The 20253-nt window shown below is 44.0% G+C and overlaps 1 protein-coding gene across 3 annotated transcripts in view; it reads left to right on the top strand.

Moving 5' to 3' along the window:
- Nucleotides 1–20253, top strand: part of LOC143787636 (complement factor H-related protein 4-like) — a 533302-nt gene that overhangs the window by 427101 nt on the left and 85948 nt on the right. For all 3 annotated transcript variants that reach the window (XM_077276561.1, XM_077276560.1, XM_077276559.1), the window contains exon 8: nucleotides 10804–11001. In XM_077276561.1, coding sequence (XP_077132676.1) covers nucleotides 10804–11001 — 198 coding nt within the window. The remainder of the gene's footprint in view (nucleotides 1–10803; nucleotides 11002–20253) is intronic.

The following is a 20253-nucleotide window of genomic DNA, read 5'->3' as shown; positions in this document are numbered from 1 at the left end:
TCTGTTGACATCAAGCCCATGGATTAGTAATGTAGAGGAGTCTATATGATGACTATCCCATTACTATTCCTATAGTTGTATTGTCAATAAAAACACAGCAAGTATAAAGTACTCTATTTGAAATAAAAACAAAACACACTTATCCTTTTTTATTTAAAAAAGGCCGTTAGGCTAGTTATACTGAGGTGTTTAAGAGTCCTTAGGGATCTAGTCGCTGACAATTCAAATATGTTCTATTCTCTCCTAATATCCCTCATATCTGAAAACAATTTAAGGTTCAGTGGCGGATTAGGGGGTTATCGTATTACAGACATTTTTGCACATTTGACTCCGTTACAGATTTTACTGCTGCCACGCACAAGAAAAATCCTTTCAGGAACAATTAAAATTGATTCTATTCTGTAATAATATCATTCTTAGCTGCACAGATAAATGAAAATGAGCAAGGTGTGCAATAAAGGATGGAGAAGTGGATGTGCTGCCGCTGGTGATTGCAGAGTCCGTGGCCGTGATCCAAGTGAAACTGGGTCTGTTGCAACAGAACAATAAACATGCTCAACCTAGCTTCCTCTCCCACTTTTCAGGGTGGGCATGTGACACCACTCTTTAAAATAGAACAGTGCAAACAGGTTGTGTGTTGGATGGAAGATAATGCTTCCAGTCTATTTCCCAGCATCAACCTTCTTCCACACGGTCCAGTCTTGCTAGCCAAGAGTCTGGACCGCATAATCCTCAACCTGATCTTCCATCCTCCCACAATGCCGAGTCTGAGAAGACAAGTAACCCATACTTGGACACTCCTAGGAACTTTTTACTTTTTCGTTTATGGCTTCTTCTGGCCTATCACTGTGCAAGTTTCAAGAGGAACAGAAGGAGATTGTGTGCAGTGATATCCAAATATTTGAGCAGCCATGATCAGAAGAAGCATTCTGCAGTGTACAGCAATTCATGTCTCAAGAGGTGGATAATGATGAGACACATCATCTGTGATAGTTACACTGGAACTAAAACTTTAAAATATAAATAAAAATAAAATTTGCGCTGGTATATCCTGTGTATGTTTTCAAACTACATGAGTCACTGTGTACTGCAGAGTTTACAGTCGCTAGGTAGATATATAGAATAAAATAAAATAAGCACTACAGCCTCCTCCTGTGTCTGCGATGTCTAAAGTACACGATCCTCAGTTCACAAAGTCAATTCGTTTTAAAATGGTCAGTACCTTGAAGAGTTTGGATGAGAGATCTCCAAATGTTCTCTAGGACGTGAAGTCATACGAGCGTGGTCTTCTAAGAGGTAGTACCGGAGAGCTGCCCCGGCCGGCGGCAGCTGCTCCATGTGTAGACTCCAGTAGGGGGCGGAGATTCACGTCTTAGGTCGGTGACGCCGCGAGGTGCGAATGGTGAGAGCGGTACCTCTAGGACCTGCGTGATGTTTTATGAATCAGGTGACCGCCCACGTGACTGGGATATTGGATACAGATCGCGGTAAGGACCAAAAAGGCTTTAAATTAAATTCAGTAAATACAAGTGATAATGAGACAGTTACCAACAAGTCATGTTTTGACAACAAGTTAGATGGACTACCAGAATGAGCAAGTGGAAGACAAGGTGGTGGATGATGAAGTCCCTGACCCAATCTGGCACAGTGGCATGCAGAGCAAGCACAGCAGCACAGAAAGGGAGGGGTCTGCAGAACTGCAACACGCAGGAAGAGGAAGTGGTTCTGACAGAGGGAGAGGGTAGTCAATTGTTACCCAGAGCAAACACACATGGCCAGCTACCAGGCCAATGATTTGGTGTTCCCCAGACAGGCACTTTTTCACAGCAACGGCAGAAAAAAACAAAAGAACAGTGATTTGCAGCAAGTGCCATACCAAGCTCAGTAGGAGCCAGATCAATACCAGCCTGACCACCACCAGCATACTCAGGCACATGTCATCCAAGCACCCAACTAGGTTGTCAGAATGCCTAGGTCCACAATTACTATGTGTGGGGAACAATACTGCCTCTTCCTCTGTACTAACTGATTGCCAATTCTCTGTCTCGGACGAAGGCGCAGATGCCTCTTGCCCTACACCTGTTGTTGTACATACACAACCAGCATCAGTAGCCATGTCCAATATCTTGTTCAAGCACAGTGTTCGGCTGACCCCATCACAGGTCTTGGAATCCAAGCAGAAACATGCACCCACCTACCCACAGGCCCCAAAACTAAATAACCACATTTGCAGACTTTGTGCAAAAAATGTTGCCATTTAGGCTTTCCACAATCTCATGGCAGCAGCTGTCCCTCGGTACTTGTTCCCCAGCCAACACTATTTCTCCCCTAAAGCTGTCCCCACCTTGCCGCAGCACGTTTCCCATAATGTAACCCATGCCCTTACCAACACAGTTACTGAGAAGGTCCACATAACAACTGACACGTGGACAACTGCTTGTGGCCATGGAAGCTTTATTTCCTTGATGGAACACTGGGTGAATCTGCTGGAGGTCTGGAACAAGTCAGACCCTGGGACTGCACATGTGCTACAGACATGTGGAAGTGCTGCATCACTGCCTCCTTAAACTCATACAGGTCCTTCTCAAAAAATTAGCATATAGTGTTAAATTTCATTATTTACCATAATGTAATGATTACAATGAAACTTTCATATATTATAGATTCATTATCCACCAACTGAAATTTGTCAGGTCTTTTATTGTTTTAATACTGATGATTTTGGCATACAACTCCTGATAACCCAAAAAACCTGTCTCAATAAATTAGCATATTTCACCCGACCAATCAAATAAAAGTGTTTTTTAATACCAAACAAAAAAAACATCAAATAATAATGTTCAGTTATGCACTCAATACTTGGTCGGGAATCCTTTGGCAGAAATGACTGCTTCAATGCGGCGTGGCATGGAGGCAATCAGCCTGTGACACTGCTGAGATGTTATGGAGGCCCAGGATGCTTCAATAGCGGCCTTAAGCTCATCCAGAGTGTTGGGTCTTGCGTCTCTCAACTTTCTCTTCACAATATCCCACAGATTCTCTATGGGGTTCAGGTCAGGAGAGTTGGCAGGCCAATTGAGCACAGTAATACCATGGTCAGTAAACCATTTACCAGTGGTTTTGGCACTGTGAGCAGGTGCCAGGTCGTGCTGAAAAATGAAATCTTCATCTCCATAAAGCATTTCAGCCGATGGAAGCATGAAGTGCTCCAAAATCTCCTGATAGCTAGCTGCATTGACCCTGCCCTTGATGAAACACAGTGGACCAACACCAGCAGCTGACATGGCACCCCACACCATCACTGACTGTGGGTACTTGACACTGGACTTCAGGCATTTTGGCATTTCCTTCTCCCCAGTCTTCCTCCAGACTCTGGCACCTTGATTTCCGAATGACATGCAAAATTTACTTTCATCAGAAAAAAGTACTTGGGACCACTTAGCAACAGTCCAGTGCTGCTTCTCTGTAGCCCAGGTCAGGCGCTTCTGCCGCTGTTTATGGTTCAAAAGTGGCTTTACCTAGGGAATGCGGCACCTGTAGCCCATTTCCTGCACACGCCTGTGCACGGTGGCTCTGGATGTTTCCACACCAGACTCAGTCCACAATCTTCCTCAGGGTCCGGTCACCTCTTCTCGTTGTACAGCGTTTTCTGCCACATTGTTTCCTTCCAACAGACTTACCATTGAGGTGCCTTGATACAGCACTCTGGGAACAGCCTATTTGTTGAGAAATTTCTTTCTGGGTCTTACCCTCTTGCTTGAGGGTGTCAATGATGGCCTTCTTGACATCTGTCAGGTCGCTAGTCTTACCCATGATGGGGGTTTAGAGTAATGAACCAGGCAGGGAGTTTTTAAAAGCCTCAGGTATCTTTTGCATGTGTTTAGAGTTAATTAGTTGATTCAGAAGATTAGGGTAATAGGTCGTTTAGAGGACCTTTTCTTGATATGCTAATTTATTGAGACAGGTTTTTTGGGTTATCAGGAGTTGTATGCCAAAATCATCAGTATTAAAACAATAAAAGACCTGACAAATTTCAGTTGGTGGATAATGAATCTATAATATATGAAAGTTTAATTGTAATCATTACATTATGGTAAATAATGAAATTTAACACTATATGCTAATTTTTTGAGAAGGACCTGTATATTTAGGTGACAAATAGCATACTGAGGCAAGTAGTTGAAAGGTCTAACAGACCATACAGTTCACTAGCCCTCGCTGCTGAACCTACAACCAGGCATGGTGGTGAGTGATAATAACTATTGATGAGCGAATATACTCGTTACTCGAGATTTCCCGAGCATGCTCCGGTGACCTCTGAGTATTTTTTTAGTGCTTGGAGATTTAGTTTTCAGCACCGCAGCTGAATGATTTACATCTGTTAGCCATAAGTACATGTGGGGTTGCCTGTTTGCTAGGGAATCCCCACATGTAATCAAGCTGGCTAAGAGATGTAAATCAATCAGCTGAGGTGAGGAAAAGTAAATCTCCGAGCACTAAAAAAATACTTGGAGGTCACCTGAGCATGCTCGGGAAATCTCGAGTAACGAGTATATTCGCTCATCACTAATAATAACCGTAACCTGGTGGCGACTCCAAAGCTTGGCAACCGCGCAAATGTACCATGCCTGGCCCACGAGTTCAACTTAATGGCTCAGCGCTTTCTAAAAATCTACCTCAATTTGCCTTTGCTACTTGTGAAGGTGCAGCGCCCCAGAGTCCTGATCGTTGCAGTACTGTCGCTCTGCCACTAAGGGGAGTGATGGTACGTCTGATGGCACTAAAGGAGTTCACCTGACCAGGTATCACAGTCACACATTACACTTCACACTCCGGCCATCAGGGGGAGCAAAGGGTTCTATGTATTAGGCCACTCCTCACACTCTGGTAAAACTGGGGGTTGGATAGGAAGTTAGGAAGAAGATGACTGGGTTTTGCCCAGGTAACATCTAGTGAGAGAAGAGCGTTGTTTGGGAAGATCCAGGGAGGTCCCTGTCAGGGGTGGGATCCTGACAGAGGCCTAGCGAAAGGACAGATCGTTACGGAGCCGTGCCTGCAATTCATTGTGGCGGCATCTTAAGAAAGGACACGAAGCGAAGTATATTGTGGAGAAGTGAGAAACGAGATCACAGCACAAAGGCGATAGAACCAGTAGGAGTCGTGCCCCGAGATCGGCAACATCCTACTGAGGCGCGTAGCCGGTGGCCGGAACGCCGAGGAAGTATTGGGCTCTACGCATTACTTCAAACCAATGGCAGGGCAGTTAACTTTAGGTTGGCTGTCTCACCTTAATCACCTAATGAAGACAACGGAGGCAATTGTGGGAGAGGGGCGTCTCTAGGGTCCCTATAAAATAACTCCAGGCCTACCCCGTCTTACGGGTGCGTCCTATCCATATCATCTGGGGGACGGAGAGAAAGACCAGAAACATACACGACAGTTGTGAGGACTATCCTGTGGTGCTCAACAGGGAAGTACTACAACACCCAGGCACTAGTAGGTAGGCAACTGATTTCCACCTGCAAAGGGAACTCTGGATGTGCCTTCTGACCGGTCGGTCTCAGCCAGCCCTGTTAGCAGTGCTCTGGATGGCGGATGCCGAATCCTTCAGTAAAGAGGTAAAGAGACTGCAACCCTGTGTCCTCGTTATTTACTGCGACCTACACCACCACCTTCACCTTTTATTGGGCACCCCTTAGCAGGACCACGGACCGGGTCGGGGCACCATGACATCCTCAGAACCGAGAGACCCGGATCCGAGTACCCCGCTGCCCTGCTTTTGGGAGCCGCTCCAACTGTATGCCGCTTGTGTGCACATTTCCTCAAGTCAGCTACAGCTGCCACAGATCTGTCAGTGCTGAAGCAGTGCTTGTAACTACCACCACACTGACTGGTGTGTGACCTGCCCATGCGTTGGGACTGAACATTGCATATGTTGTCAAGGCATTGTGAGCAGCAGAGGCCAGTAAATACCAACTCCAACATGCCTGTAGGTATTCCTCTCAGCCTCCGCACATAACAACTGACAAGTGGCCATGGATGGCTGACTTCTATGCAGTACTCCGAAACTTCGAGGAATCAACCAAGATAGTGAGTGGCGATGACGACATAACTAGTGTGACCATCCCGCTTCAGTGTCTACTCAAACACTCGCTGCTCACAATGAAAGAGAAAGCTTTGCATATTGACCAGGTGGCGATGGAGTAAGAAAGTAGACAGGATGATGCTAACCAGCCCAGCCTCATCTCATCTTCTCAGCTCATATTGGGTGATAATGATGAGGAGGTGGAAAGGGGCAGTAGAAGGTTACCTGCGTTACAGAGGTTACTATAAACTCCAGTTTCTCGTCTGTTCAGTGTGGATGGCCTGAAGAGGAGGAGAGGGAGTAGGAGATGAAGGATTCGTCCTTCTGGTAGGGACAGTGAACTCCTGACTATTGGGAGTCTGGCACACATGGCAGTTTTTAAGTCCCGCTGCCATTCATCACATTGTATTCATGTTGGGCAATACTAATTACTGGCTGTTCTCCCTTCTCGATCCCCGCTACAAGGAACATTTTCCATCTCTCCTTCCAGCTGCGGAGAAGGCTAATAAAATGTTGCAATAACAAAAGGCTTGGTCAAAAAATTCCTATCTAACAACACTTGCGGCAGAGGTCAGTGTTCTTTAGACAATCAAGTAGTAGAAAGGAGAGAGACACCCCAACAGGTCCAACAGAGGCAGGGGAACACTATCAAAGGTCTTATGTAGTTTCATTAGACTCTACCTTTGGCCAGGCCATGATTTGCAGAGTACTCTGGCAAGAAGGGAAACAATGAAATGGTGTCAAAAGCTTTTGTCTGTTATATTTATATAAGGTACCTTGGCTATTCTTTATATGTGCATTATTCATTTAAACTCCATAATCTATCAACTATGTATACTGTATACACTAGGATGTATACAAACATTGAATACATTAAATGTGGACTGCATTACTGCTTCATAGAATATACTTAAAGGTAACTAGCACATAAATTGGCCTATTCATGTGACTGCCTCCATGTCTGACTGAGCACACTTCCCTTTAGCCTAAAGCCTCCTTCGTATGTTCATGTTTCCAGTACAAGTGGCATCTGTTTTTTTCATGGATACCACATGTTTTCATATAGTTTTATACACCTGATGAAGGCTCTTAGAGCAGAAAGGCGTCGTGTTTATTTTTTTATACATGTTTACTTGTTTTTCTGGAACCTATAGACTTGTATTGGCTGCTGAAAAAAACAGAAATGTCTCTGTGTAATTTGCACGGACACATGATCAGTGTAAAAATACAGAAATGTGAGCAGCACCATAGGTTATAAAATAGGTACATGTGATATCATTGAAAAAAAACAGATGCCACATGCAATGGGGTGCAACTGATTGTGCTAAAGAAGTAGCACAAAAAAAAGAAGAAGAGTAATGCAAATGAACAGTGCACACTCCCAAGAATGAAAAAGTGAAAAAAGCTTTATTATAATACAGTAGTGCCAAAAAAAAATTAAAAACAATTAAAAGCGAACAGAAATGTAGAGGCTCATGATAAGAGCATCAAAACACAGACATAATGGGACAAATAATCCCAAAAAGACTCCAAATGGGTACAAGATATCAAAGGATAATTCAGTACACAGAAGTTTGTAGAAACAGAGCATTAATATACAAAATATGACAGAGTTGCCAATGACCATTATAAATATATATATTTATTGATGTTCACATCATATAAAAATAATCAAAATCTTGAAGCAGTCAACTGGCCACCAAACTATTAGTGCAAAGACATGCCATATAAAAGAAAATATTAAATAGTGCAGAGTATCAATCAGAACATCAATAATCCGTATTGAAACAGGAGTGTAAGTGAAGGTAGGCAGATTAAATAACCAAGCAAATATTAAGGCATACTTGTCACAAATGGAGCCCACAGATGCTTCCAGACCCAATGTGCGTCGCTAATACATTTAGCTTCGACAAGGTAAGTCAACGTCTGATGTGTCAAGTCGAGTATAAATACAAGTAAGCGCACTTACTGATTATCCAATGATCGCCAACACCTGGGCGGCATACACTGGACATGAAGTAAAATGGTCTATGTTGATGCATCTGTGTCAAAGGGCTCATTTCCACATGCGAGGCACACGTCCGTATCTCGCATGTGGAAACCAAGCTGTGGAGCCGGCACTCCAGAGCGGAGCGTGCGGCCGCATAGGAACACATGGAGCTGCACAGCTCCGCTCCAAAGTGCCGGCGCCAGAGCTTGGTTTCCACATGCGAGATACGGACTTGTGCCTCGCATGTGGAAATGAGCCCAAATAGCGACATTCATGCCATCACTACTGGAAATGGAAGGATGTGTTCCACTGACCAGAAGTGACTCACCGCATTAGTGGAATACATATAAAACAAATTGCAAGGAAATGATCACGTATAAAAATATATAAAATACCTATAAAATTCTTAATAAAATACTATCCGTGAATATGGACCAATATAAAAACACGTGGATAGTCGTGAAAATACCACAGAGAAAACAACAAAGAAGAAAACGACCATAAATCCACTAAAATCAATTTTATTAGTTATAATTGTAAGATTTTAAAAATCATGGTAAGGAGAAAATTACAGGTTTCAAAATTGTGGGACGCTGTTGAAAATCAATGATTTACATAGCACTGAGGAATAAGTATACTTTAAAAGACATATACAGAAAAATGCCCAAATAAGTGAAAAACATTGTGCAATAACACCAATATTATGAATAAAAAAAGAAAAAATGTTTAATAGTAATACATTAGTGAGTATAAGTAGAAAAACGTGCAAATATGCAAAAAGGAAAGGGGCGTATAGGATGTGCTGACATATATCCAAATCGGTATATAAAACCGTCAGTGCCAAGTATTGTGTGCTGGGTATCCACAATGATAATAGTGCAAATGTTCGTAAAAAGTAGTTGAACTTACTAGATACAGTATGTGGCCCAGGATTCCAAAACAGCGTCTACCCCAACGCGCGTTTCGGCGCTATTGCCTTCGTCAGGATCCAATGATCGCCAACACCTGGGCGGCATACACTGGACATGAAGTAAAATGGTCTATGTTGATGCATCTGTGTCTAATAGCGACATGCATGCCATCACTACTGGAAATGGAAGGATGTGTTCCACTGACCAGAAGTGACTCACCGCATTAGTGGAATACAGGAAGAACAGTCAAAGTCAGGGCGTCTGCACTTACCCGCGATAAGCGCTCTGTGTTCCACCAATCGGACATGGCCGGTGCAGAGCATCTGTAAGGTAATTTAAAATAACACCTTACAGAAGAAGTATGTGTGACACCCCAGGTAACCGGTTGTTACAGTGGCATTGCTTTCCTCACTGGGAGAGTGATGTCATGCTTGGAAGCGTGGAAGGATCCCTTTGACAGGTATTCAGCACATACAACACTGTTTTGACTCCAGGCCAGAAGGGGGAGCTCTACACCTGACTTCAGGGGAGCTGCTCTCTTTGGTCAGGAGGAGTTAGTTGCTAGGCAGTTAGAGTTAGACAGTTGGTGAGAGGAGAGTGAAGTGAGAGGAAGGAAAGCTGGGGCCGTGGAGATGAGTGATTCTGCGGTTCTTGGGAAGGCAAAAGAAAGCAGAGGAGTCTGTAGGAGACTGAAAGGGAAAAGAAGCAAAGGTGAATTGAAGAGCTGGAGAGAGAATTTGAGACTGAACTTCCTCCACGCTGAGCGCATATACCGGTAGCCGAAAGACCGAGGTTGTGGGGGTAACTTCATGCCCCATGGCAGAAATCAGCAGACAGCTAGATTTCAAGTTACCTGTCCACCATTAACACCCGAGGACACAGTAACAGATAGCGCCCAGGTCGTGATAGAGATCGTGAAAAAAGGCTTGAGTTACCTGTCGTATCGGTTAGTGTCCTACCTAAAGGGGGAGAGAGAGAGAACGTGAGGACCTTGTGTGAGGCCTAAGGCAGTAAGGGACTACAACAACACAGCGCTAGAAGGAAGGCTTCCAACTCCACCTGGCTAGGGGGATTCCTGAGATGCTTCCAAGCCAGCCGGACCACCACCAGCATCTGTACCCTGGACTGTGGCTGGCTGAATCATATAGTAAAGAGATAAAGAGACTGCAACCCTGTGTCTTCCGTTTCTTTCTACACCACCTACCACCTGTCCCTACTACACCGGGAGCCCTGGGGACCCATTTTCACCTGTGGGAAGCCATACCATCCCTGCTGCCATAACATCACCCCACACCCCAGTGGACCCCTTTAAGCACCGTTGACCGAATACCACAGGTAGCTTCACGAACATTTACTTATTTACAGATCCCTTTAAAGACTTTCCCTTTAACATGGGAGCCCAGGGCCACCACCGCCGTGACATATCCCTTTAAGTACCGGACCTGGTATTGAGTACCCCATGGCCTTGGGGGCCGTTCCATTTGTCCCTGCGCAAACTAGTCACAAGCTGGAAATTTAAGGAGGCAAACTACAAATAGATTGAGTACCAATATGATAAGCCATGGAATAAGATTAAACAAGAAATAAAGGAGACAAACAGAAAAATGAAAAATAAACAATAAAAAATAAAAGAATTGAAGGTAGAATATGTGAAACTTCTTTGCCCAATGAGCTTTCTAATGTTTTGGGTGCTTTTAGTTTTCAGTTCATGGTAACTATATTACTAATCATAGTGTTATAAAATATAGAGTAGTAGAATTTTGCATTGTCTTAAAAAAATAAAATAATAGAGTTGAGATGTCCTTTTTATGTTTTAGAACCTTGTACTGCAAAGGAAAAGAGTATGGAAGAAAATAATATATACCTAAAGTGGTCAGGCGAGAGAAAACTATACAGTGCACATGGTGACACAATAGACTTTAGTTGTAAACCTGGATTTGAATCGCCTCCTAACACACAGATGAGAGTTACTTGTGAACATGGAAAGTTGGAATATCCAAAATGCTACAAAAGAGGTAAGTTTAGTTTGGAAATAGCAATGTGCAGAAAGTGATGCTTAATTATGATTGTCCCCAAAAATATTACAATCTGAGAGTCCTCAGTGGTTGAACTGAAAAGATGGTAACAAATTGCAAGCTTTCGAGACTACTCAGGTCCCTTCCTCAGGTATTGAATAACACAAAATCTGAAGAGTCGCAAATTTATGCTCAACACACAGAAATAATGTAATAGATAAAACAAGTGATGTGAAGCAGAACAATCAGTGTGGGAAGGGGAGAAAATTTGTGGCCAGAAATATTGCAGCAGTTCACAGATAAGGAGTGTGAAAGTTTATTGTCCTGTGATTGAAGTCTGGTCCATGATTGTGATGCCCCAAAATGGTGTGAAGAGCACATTCTTTAGTTGATGTAGAAAGCCATACCCCCAAGAAATGCTATTTGCTCTATTCACACTTGATTTTACTTTTTATTAGGGATGAGTGAACATGCTGGGTGATATTTGGTTATCACTTGAGTATCACGGTGCTTGGATGTGCTTGTTACTCGGTGAGTAATAGGCGGTGCTTGATGTAAAACTTGAATCCCTGCGCTGCATCTTTTACACCTGTTAGGCTACGTTCACACTAGTGTTGTGCGCCGTTGAGTCGGCGACGCAACGCACAACGCACGCAAAAACGCGTCAAAACGCACGCAAAACGCTGCGTTTTGCGACGCATGCGTTGGTTTTTGCCGAAAATCGGACGCAAAAAAAATGCAACTTGTTGCGTTTTCTTGGTCCGACGCTTGTGGCAAAAAAGACGCATGTGTTGCACAACGCAACAAAAAACAACGCATGCGTCCCCCATGTTAAGTATAGGGGTGCATGACGCATGCGTCGCCGCTGCGTCGCCGACGCAAACCCGACGCACATTAGCTTAACGCTAATGTGAACGTAGCCTTACTGTAATTAGGGTTGAGCGAAACGGATCGTTCATTTTCATAAGTCGCCGACTTTTGGTAAAGTCGGCGTCTCATGAAGCCCGACCCGATCCCTGTGTGGGGTCGGCCATGCGGTACGCGATCTTGGCGCCAAAGTCGCGTTTCGTATGACGCATTGAGCGCCATTTTTTCAGCCAATGAAGGAGCGTGGGCAGAGTGATGACATAAGGGTTAGGGGCGTGCACGCCTATCACCATTTTATCGCTTGTGCGCAGTAGCGATTTGGAATGTGCAAAACGAAAGTTTCTGTTCTGGGACGGAGGGGGGAGAGAGAGAGAGAGAGAGAGAGAGAAAAAAAAAAAATCCCCATTGACGTGCATAGGGTTTCGTGTTCCGGCCGATCCTCGACTTTGCGCAGTAATCGGCTGATTTCGCCCGACTCGACTTTTCCAAAAGTCGGGTTTCGCGAAACAGGACTCGACCCTAAAAAAGTCAAGGTCGCTCAACCCTAACTGTAATAATTATATGGGTACTACGGAATCTGATAGCGTGAGATAAAGCCAGTCCGAGAGCAAAGTTGCAGCAAAATATCTATTTACTCGACACAGAAATGTAAACAGAACTAACACAGATATTTCAGCAATTGCAACGAGGTCATCAGCTCTATATAGTAAATAATAGCAAACAGAACATAATACAGATATTCCTGCAATAGTAACGAGGTGCTCAGCACAATATAGTGAATCACGGCAAACTGAGATTTGATCAGATACTTAACCCCTTAGTGACAGAGCCAATTTGGTACTTAATGACCGAGCCAATTTTTACAATTCTGACCACTGTCACTTTATGAGGTTATAACTCTGGAACGCTTTAACAGTTCCCGCTGATTCTGAGAATGTTTTTTCGTGACATACTGTACTTCATGTTGATGGTAACATTTCTTCGATATTACTTGCGATTATTTATGAATGTTTAAAATTTTGCCATTTTCAAACTTTATATTTTTATGCCCTTAAATCAGAGAGATATGTCCCAAAAAAATAGTTAATAAATAACATTTCCTAAATGTCTACTTTACATCAGCACAATTTTGGAAACACATTTTTTTTGTTGTTAGGGAGTTATAAGGGTTAAAAGTTGACTAGCAATTTCTCATTTTTACAACACCATTTTTTTTTAGGGACCACATCACATTTGAAGTAATTTTGAGGGGTCTATATGAAAGAAAATATCCAAGTGTGACACCATTCTAAAAACTGCACCCTTCAAGGTGCTCAAAACCACATTCAAGAAGTTTATTAACCCTTCAGGGGTTCACAGGAATTTTTGGAATGTTTAAATAAAAATGAACATTTAACTTTTTTTCACACAAAATTTATTTCAGCTCCAATTTGTTTTATTTTACCAAGGGTAACATGAGAAAATGGACCCCAAAAGTTGTTGTACAATTTGTCCTGAGTACGCTGATACCCCATATGTGGGGGTAAACCACTGTTTGGGCGCATGGCAGAGCTCGGAAGGAAAGGAGTGCCATTTTACTGTTCAATGCAAAATTGACTGGAATTGAGATGGCACGCCATGTTGCGTTTGGAGAGCCCCTGATGTGCCTAAACATTGAAATCCCCCACAAGTGACACCATTTTGGAAAGTAGACCCCCTAAGGAACTTATCTAGATGTGTGGTGAGCACTTTGACCTAACAAGTGCTTCACAGAAGTTTATAATACAGAGCCGTAAAAATAAAAAATCCTATTTTTTCACAAAAATGATCTTTTCGCCCCCAATTTTTTATTTTCCCAAGGGTAAGGGAAGAAATTGGATCCCAAAAATTGTTGGGCAATTTGTCCTGAGTACGCTGATACCCATATGTGGGTGTAAACCATTGTTTGGGTGCATGGCAGAGCTTGGAAAGGAAGGAGCGCCATTTGACTTTTCAATGCAAAATTGACTGGAATTGAGATGGGACACCATGTCGCGTTTGGAGAGCCCATGATGTGCCTAAACATTAAAACCTCCCACAAGTGACACCATTTTGGAAAGTAGACCCCCTAAGAAACTAATCTAGATGTGTTTTGAGAGCTTTGAACCCCCAAGTGTTTCACTACAGTTTATAACGCAGAGCCATGAAAATAAAAATTCTTCTTTTTTTCACAAAAAATATAGTTTAGCCCCCAGTTTTGTATTTTCACAAGGGTAACAGGATAAATTGGACCCTAAAAGTTGTTGTCCAATTTGTCCTGAAAACGCTGATACCCCATATGTGGGGGGGAACCACTGTTTGGGCGCATGGCAGAGCTCGGAAGGGAAGGAGCGCCATTTGGAATGCAGACTTAGATGGATTGGTCTGCAGGCGTCATGTTGCATTTGCAGAGCCCCTGATGTACCCAAACAGTACAAACCCCCCACAAGTGACCCCATATTGGAAACTAGACCTCCCAAGGAACTTATCTAGATGTGTTGTGAGAACTTTTAACCCCCAAGTGTTTCACTACAGTTTACAACGCAGAGCCGTGAAAATAAAAAATCTTTTTTTTCCCACAAAAATGATATTTAGCCCCCCAAATTTTTATTTTCCCAAGGATAACAAGAGAACTTCGACCCCAAAAGTTGTTGTACTATTTGTCCTGAGTACGCTGATACCCCATATGTTGGGGTAAATCCCTGTTTGGGCGCACGGGAGAGCTCGGAAGGGAAGGAGCACTGTTTTACTTTTTCAACGCAGAATTGGCTGGAATTGAGATCGGACGCCATGTCGCGTTTGGAAAGCCCCTGATGTGCCTGAACAGTGGAAACTCCCCAATTCTACCTGAAACCCTAATCCAAACACACCCCTAACCCTAATCCCAACGGTAATCCTAACCACACCCCTAACCCTGACACACCCCTAACTCTAATCCCAACGCTAATCCCAACCGTAAATGTAATCTAAACCCTAACCCTAACTTTAGCCCCAAACCTAAACCTAAATTTAGCCCCAACCCTAACCCTAAGTTTAGCCCCAACCCTAACCCTAACTTTAGCTCCAAACCTAGCCCCAACCAAAGCCCTAGCCCTAACCCTAGCCCTAACCCTAACCCTAACCCTAGCCCTAACCCTAGCCCTAACCCTAGCCCTAACCCTAACCCTAGCCCTAACCCTAAACCTAACCCTAGCCCTAACCCTAGCCCTAACCCTAACCCTAGCCCTAACCCTAACCCTAGCCCTAACCCTAGTCCTAACCCTAACGCTAACCCTAGCCCTAATGGGAAAATGGAAATAAATACATTTTTTTTATTTTATTATTTTTCCCTAACTAAGGGGGTGATGAAGGGGGGTTTGATTTACTTTTGTAGCGTTTTTTATATCGGATTTTTATGATTGGCAGCTGTCACACACTAAAAGACGCTTTTTTATAGCAAAAAAGTTTTTGCGTCTCCACATTTTGAGTCCTATAATTTTTCCATATTTTGGTCCACAGAGTCATGTGAGGGCTTGTTTTTTGCGGGACGAGTTGACGTTTTTATTGGTAACATTTTTGGACATGTGACAGTTTTTGATCACTTTTTATTCCGATTTTTGTGAGACAGAATGACCAAAAACCAGCTATTCATGAATTTATTTTGGTGGAGGCGTTTATACCGTTCCACGTTTGGTAAAATTGATAAAACAGTTTTATTCTTCGGGTCAGTACGATTACAGCGATATCTCATTTACATCATTTTTTATGTTTTGGGGCTTTTATACGATAAAAGCTATTTTATAGAAAAAATAATTATTTTGGCATCGCTTTATTCTGAGGACTACAACTTTTTTATTTTTTTGCTTATGATGCTGTATCGCAGCTCTTTTTTTGCGGGACAAGATGATGTTTTCAGCGGTACCATGGTTATTTATATCTGTCTTTTTGATTGCGTGTTATTCCACTTTTTGTTCGGCGGTAAGATAATAAAGCGTTCTTACGGTGTTCACTGAAGGGGTTAACTAGTGGGGCAGTTTTATAGGTTGGGTCGTTACGAACGCGGCGATACTAAATATGTGTACTTTTATTGTTTGGGTTTTTTTTAGATAAGAAATGTATTTATGGGAATAATATTTTTTTTTTCTTTATTTAGGAATTTTTTATTTTTTTTAACAGATGTGGAATTTTTTTTTTTAACTTTTTTACTTTGTCCCAGGGGGGGACATCACAGATCGCTGATCTGACAGTTTGCACAGCACTGATCTGACATACAGCTGTGCAGGCTTACCAGCGCCTGCTGTGGTCCCGGAGATACTCCCTGCAGGACCCGGATGCAGCCCCGCGGCCATTTTGGATCCGGGGACTGCAGGGAGGAGACGCTCGGTACAAGGTGAGTGCATCGCCTTGTACCAATTGTCTCAGGGAAGCACGCAGGGAGCCCCCTCCCTGCACGATGCTTCCCTGTACCGCCGGTACACTGCGATCATGTTTGATCGCAGTGTGCCGGGGGTTAATGTGCCGGGGGTGGTCCGTGACCGCTTCTGGCACATAGTGCCGGATGTCAGCTGCGATAGTCAGCTGACACCCGGCCGCGATCGGCCGCGCTCCCCCCGTGAGCGCGGCCGATTGCATATGACGTACTATCCCGTCACTGGGAATTAAGTCCCAGGTCACCTTGACGGGATAGTACGTCATATGGGATTAGGGGGTTAAAGCTCATGGAAGTCACACAAAATATTAAATATGACTCATATCATAGCACCACAACTTCGTTCACCAATGTTATGCAACATATATGTGCATTTTAATTTAATTATTTGTTTGAATATAACACTACTTTCTGTGGGTGACAAAACTTTTGTCTTGTCAAAATCTGACCATTTTATGTCCATTAAATGATCAATATTTCTGCATTGATGGCAATTTATTTTCTTAACCTAAACCACATTTCGGAGGGTTTCAGCTTTCAAAAGAATAATTTATACAACCAATGGATGAATTTAAAGTCAGGTTATAAGCTTTTATTAACATAACATGGATAAGCGACATAACTTCTGTCAGAGAGTGTATATACTCCATCCTGGCCCCCAATACTGTAATAATGTATCCCATCCTGTAATAATGTCCCCTATTTTGACCCCTCCTGTAATTATTATTATTATTTATTGTTATAGCGCCATTTATTCCATGGCGCTTTACATGTGAGGAGGGGTATACATAATAAAAACAAGTACAATAATCTTAAACAATACAAGTCATAACTGGTACAGGAGGAGAGAGGACTCTGCCCGCGAAGGCTCACAATCTACAAGGGATGGGTGAGAATACAGTAGGTGAGGATAGAGCTGGTCATGCAGCGGTTTGGTCGATCGGTGGTTACTGCAGGTTGTAGGCTTGTCAGAAGAGGTGGGTCTTCAGGCTCTTTTTGAAGGTATCGATGGTAGGCGAGAGTCTGATGTGTTGTGATAGAGGGTTCCAGAGTAGAGGTGATATGCAAGAGAAATCTTATATACGATTGTGGGAGGAGGAGATAAGAGGGGAGTAGAGAAGGAGATCTTGTGAGGATCGGAGGTTGCGTGTAGGTAAGTACCAGGAGACGAGGTCACAGATGTATGGAGGAGACAGGTTGTGGATGGCTTTGTACGTCATGGTTAGGCTTTTGTAGTGGAGTCTCTGGGCAATGGGGAGCCAGTGAAGGGATTGACAGAGGGGAGAGGCCGGGGAATAGCGGGGGGACAGGTGGATTAGTCGGGCAGCAGAGTTTAGAATAGATTGGAGCGGTGTGAGAGTGTTAGAGGGGAGGGCACAGAGCAGGAGGTTGCAGTAGTCAAGGTGAGAGATGATGAGGGCATGGACTAGGGTTTTTGCAGATTCTTGGTTGAGGAATGTACGGATGTGTGAAATATTTTTGAGTTGAAGTCGGCAGGAAGTGGAAAGGTCTTGGATATGTGGTTTGAAGGAGAGATCAGCGTCAAGGATTACCCTGAGGCAGCGAGCTTTGTGGGATTGGGGAGAGTGGGCCGCCATGTACTGTAATGGGTAGGTTCGTTGAGGGGGTCGCGTGAGATGGGGGAAAGATGATGAATTCTGTTTTGTCCATGTTAAGTTTCAGAAATCTAGGGGAGAAGAAGGATGAAATAGTGGACAGACATTGAGGGATTCTGGTTAGTAGGGAGGTGATATCTGGTCCAGAGATGTAGATCTGTGTGTCATCAGCATAGAGGTGATACTGAAAGCCATGAGATTCTGTGAGCTGTCCCAGGCCAAAGGTGTAAATGGAGAAGATTAGGGGCCCAAGGACTGAACCTTGTGGGACTTCGACAGATAGGGGGCGAGGTGAGGAGGTGGTGTGTGAGTGGGAGACGCTGAAGGTGCGGTCTGTTAGGTATGATGAGATCCAGGATAGGGCCGTCTGTGATGCCAAGGGATGAGAGGGTCTGTAATAATAGGGAGTGGTCCACTGTGTCAAAGGCAGCCGACAGGTCGAGGAGAAGGAGGACAGAGTAGTGTTGCTTGTTCTTGGCGGTTAAGAGGTCATTGGTGACCTTAGTTAGGGCAGTTTCAGTGGAATGGTGTGACCGGAAGCCAGATTGTAAGCGGTCAAAGAGGGAGCAAGAAGAGAGATGGGAGGACAGTTCAAGGTAGACGTGTTGTTTCAGTTGTTTGGAGGCATAAGGGAGAAGTGATATAGGGCGAGAGCTAGATACAGAGGATGGGTCAAGAGAGGGCTTTTTGAGGATAGGTGTGATGGAGGCATGTTTAAAGCTTGAGGGGAAAACACCAGTTGTTATTGATAGGTTGAAGAGATGGGTTAGGGTTTGGATGAAGACTGTGGTGAGGTTTGGGATGAAGTGGGATGGGAGTGGGTCAAATGCACAGGTGGTGAGATGCGATTTTGAGAGTAGAGTGGAGAGTTGATCTTCTGTAATGGTGGAGAAGTTGGTTTTGGAGGCAGAGGGCTAGGAAGTCGGAAGGGCTCTGGGGGTTGTTTACCAAAACTGTCTCTGATGTTCTCAATCTTCTGCTTGAAAAATGAGGCAAAGTCTTCAGCTGAGATAAGTGGTGAGGGAGGAGGTTCTGGGGGACGGAGGAGAGAATTGAAGGTGTTGAATAACTGTTTAGGGTTGTGAGACAGGGCGGAAATGAGAGATGAGAAGTAGGTTTGTTTAGCTGTGGTGAGTGTGGTCTTGAAAGTAGTGAGGGACTGTTTGAATGCGATGAAGTGCTCGTTGGAGTGGTATCTTTTCCATCTGCACTCAGCAGCCCTGGAAGCTCGCCTCAGTTCTTTGGTCAGGCTGGTGTGCCAGGGCTGTCTGTTGATTTTGCGAGCTTTGGTATGTGTAAGTGGGGCAGCAGATTCCAAAGCTACAGCTATTGTGGTGTTATATAGAGCGGCAGCGTCATCCGTATTGTGTAAGGAACTTATGTCTGCGAGAGGGAGGAGGGATTCAGAGAATGAATGCAGGTCAAGATGTTTAAGATTTCTGCAAGGGTGTGAAAGTTTGTGTGGTGGGGATTGTAGACATGGAGTGGAGTGGGAAGAGAATGTGAGAAGGTTGTGGTCAGAGAGAGGAAGAGGTGAGTTAGAGAGGTTAGATAAGGAGCAGAGGCGGGTGAAGATGAGGTCCAGTGTGTGACCATCTTTGTGAGTGGCTGCAGAAGACCATTGAGTGAGGCTGAAGGAGGAAGTGAGAGATAGAAGTTTAGTGGCAGCTGAGAGGGAAGTGTCAAAGGGGATGTTGCTGTTGCCCATGATGATAGTGAGGATGTCCGCGGAAAGGAAATGAAGTAGCCAGGTGGTGAATTGGTCAAAGAAGGTGGTGGCTGGCCCTGGGGGGTGGTAAATGACAGCCAGTTGCAGGTTGGAGGGGGAGTAGATGCGCATAGAGTGCACCTCAAAGGAAGGGAGGGTAACAGAGGGTGGCAGTGGGATTGGGGGTAATCTGCTCCATCCTGGCCTCATGCCATAAAATTGCACGCTCAGCTCTCCTCCCTTTTCTCAACACTAATTGCAAATCTTACTGGGTTTTTAAAGGAACCTATTAGTAAACTTTAGAACTGTGAAGACTAGTTGAGGGACACACAAAACCGATACCACTAAAATGATGTGTAAACCGTTGCCATATTTTTTACATTTTAATTAGTGATGGGTGAGCTCGGGTGCTCGTTGCTTGGATCGAGCAAATTGGAATACTCGGGTACTAGGCCAGAACAACTAGCCCAATGTAAGTCTATGGGAGACCCGAATATTTTTACTGTGATCCCCCCGGGGGTCCTTTTAAGGTCTAAAATTGATGAAAACACTGCTCAAATGACAAGGGGACCTCATGGGGATTGCCTCTGAAAGCATTCCTGACTCCTAGATCACAACCTTAATCTTTTTTTCTGAGATTCATGCCATTTTTCCCG

This window comes from Ranitomeya variabilis, chromosome 8, assembly GCF_051348905.1.
Source record: "Ranitomeya variabilis isolate aRanVar5 chromosome 8, aRanVar5.hap1, whole genome shotgun sequence".
In the NCBI taxonomy this organism is placed as follows: Eukaryota; Metazoa; Chordata; class Amphibia; order Anura; family Dendrobatidae; genus Ranitomeya; species Ranitomeya variabilis.
This window is presented reverse-complemented; position numbering and strand designations above follow the sequence as displayed.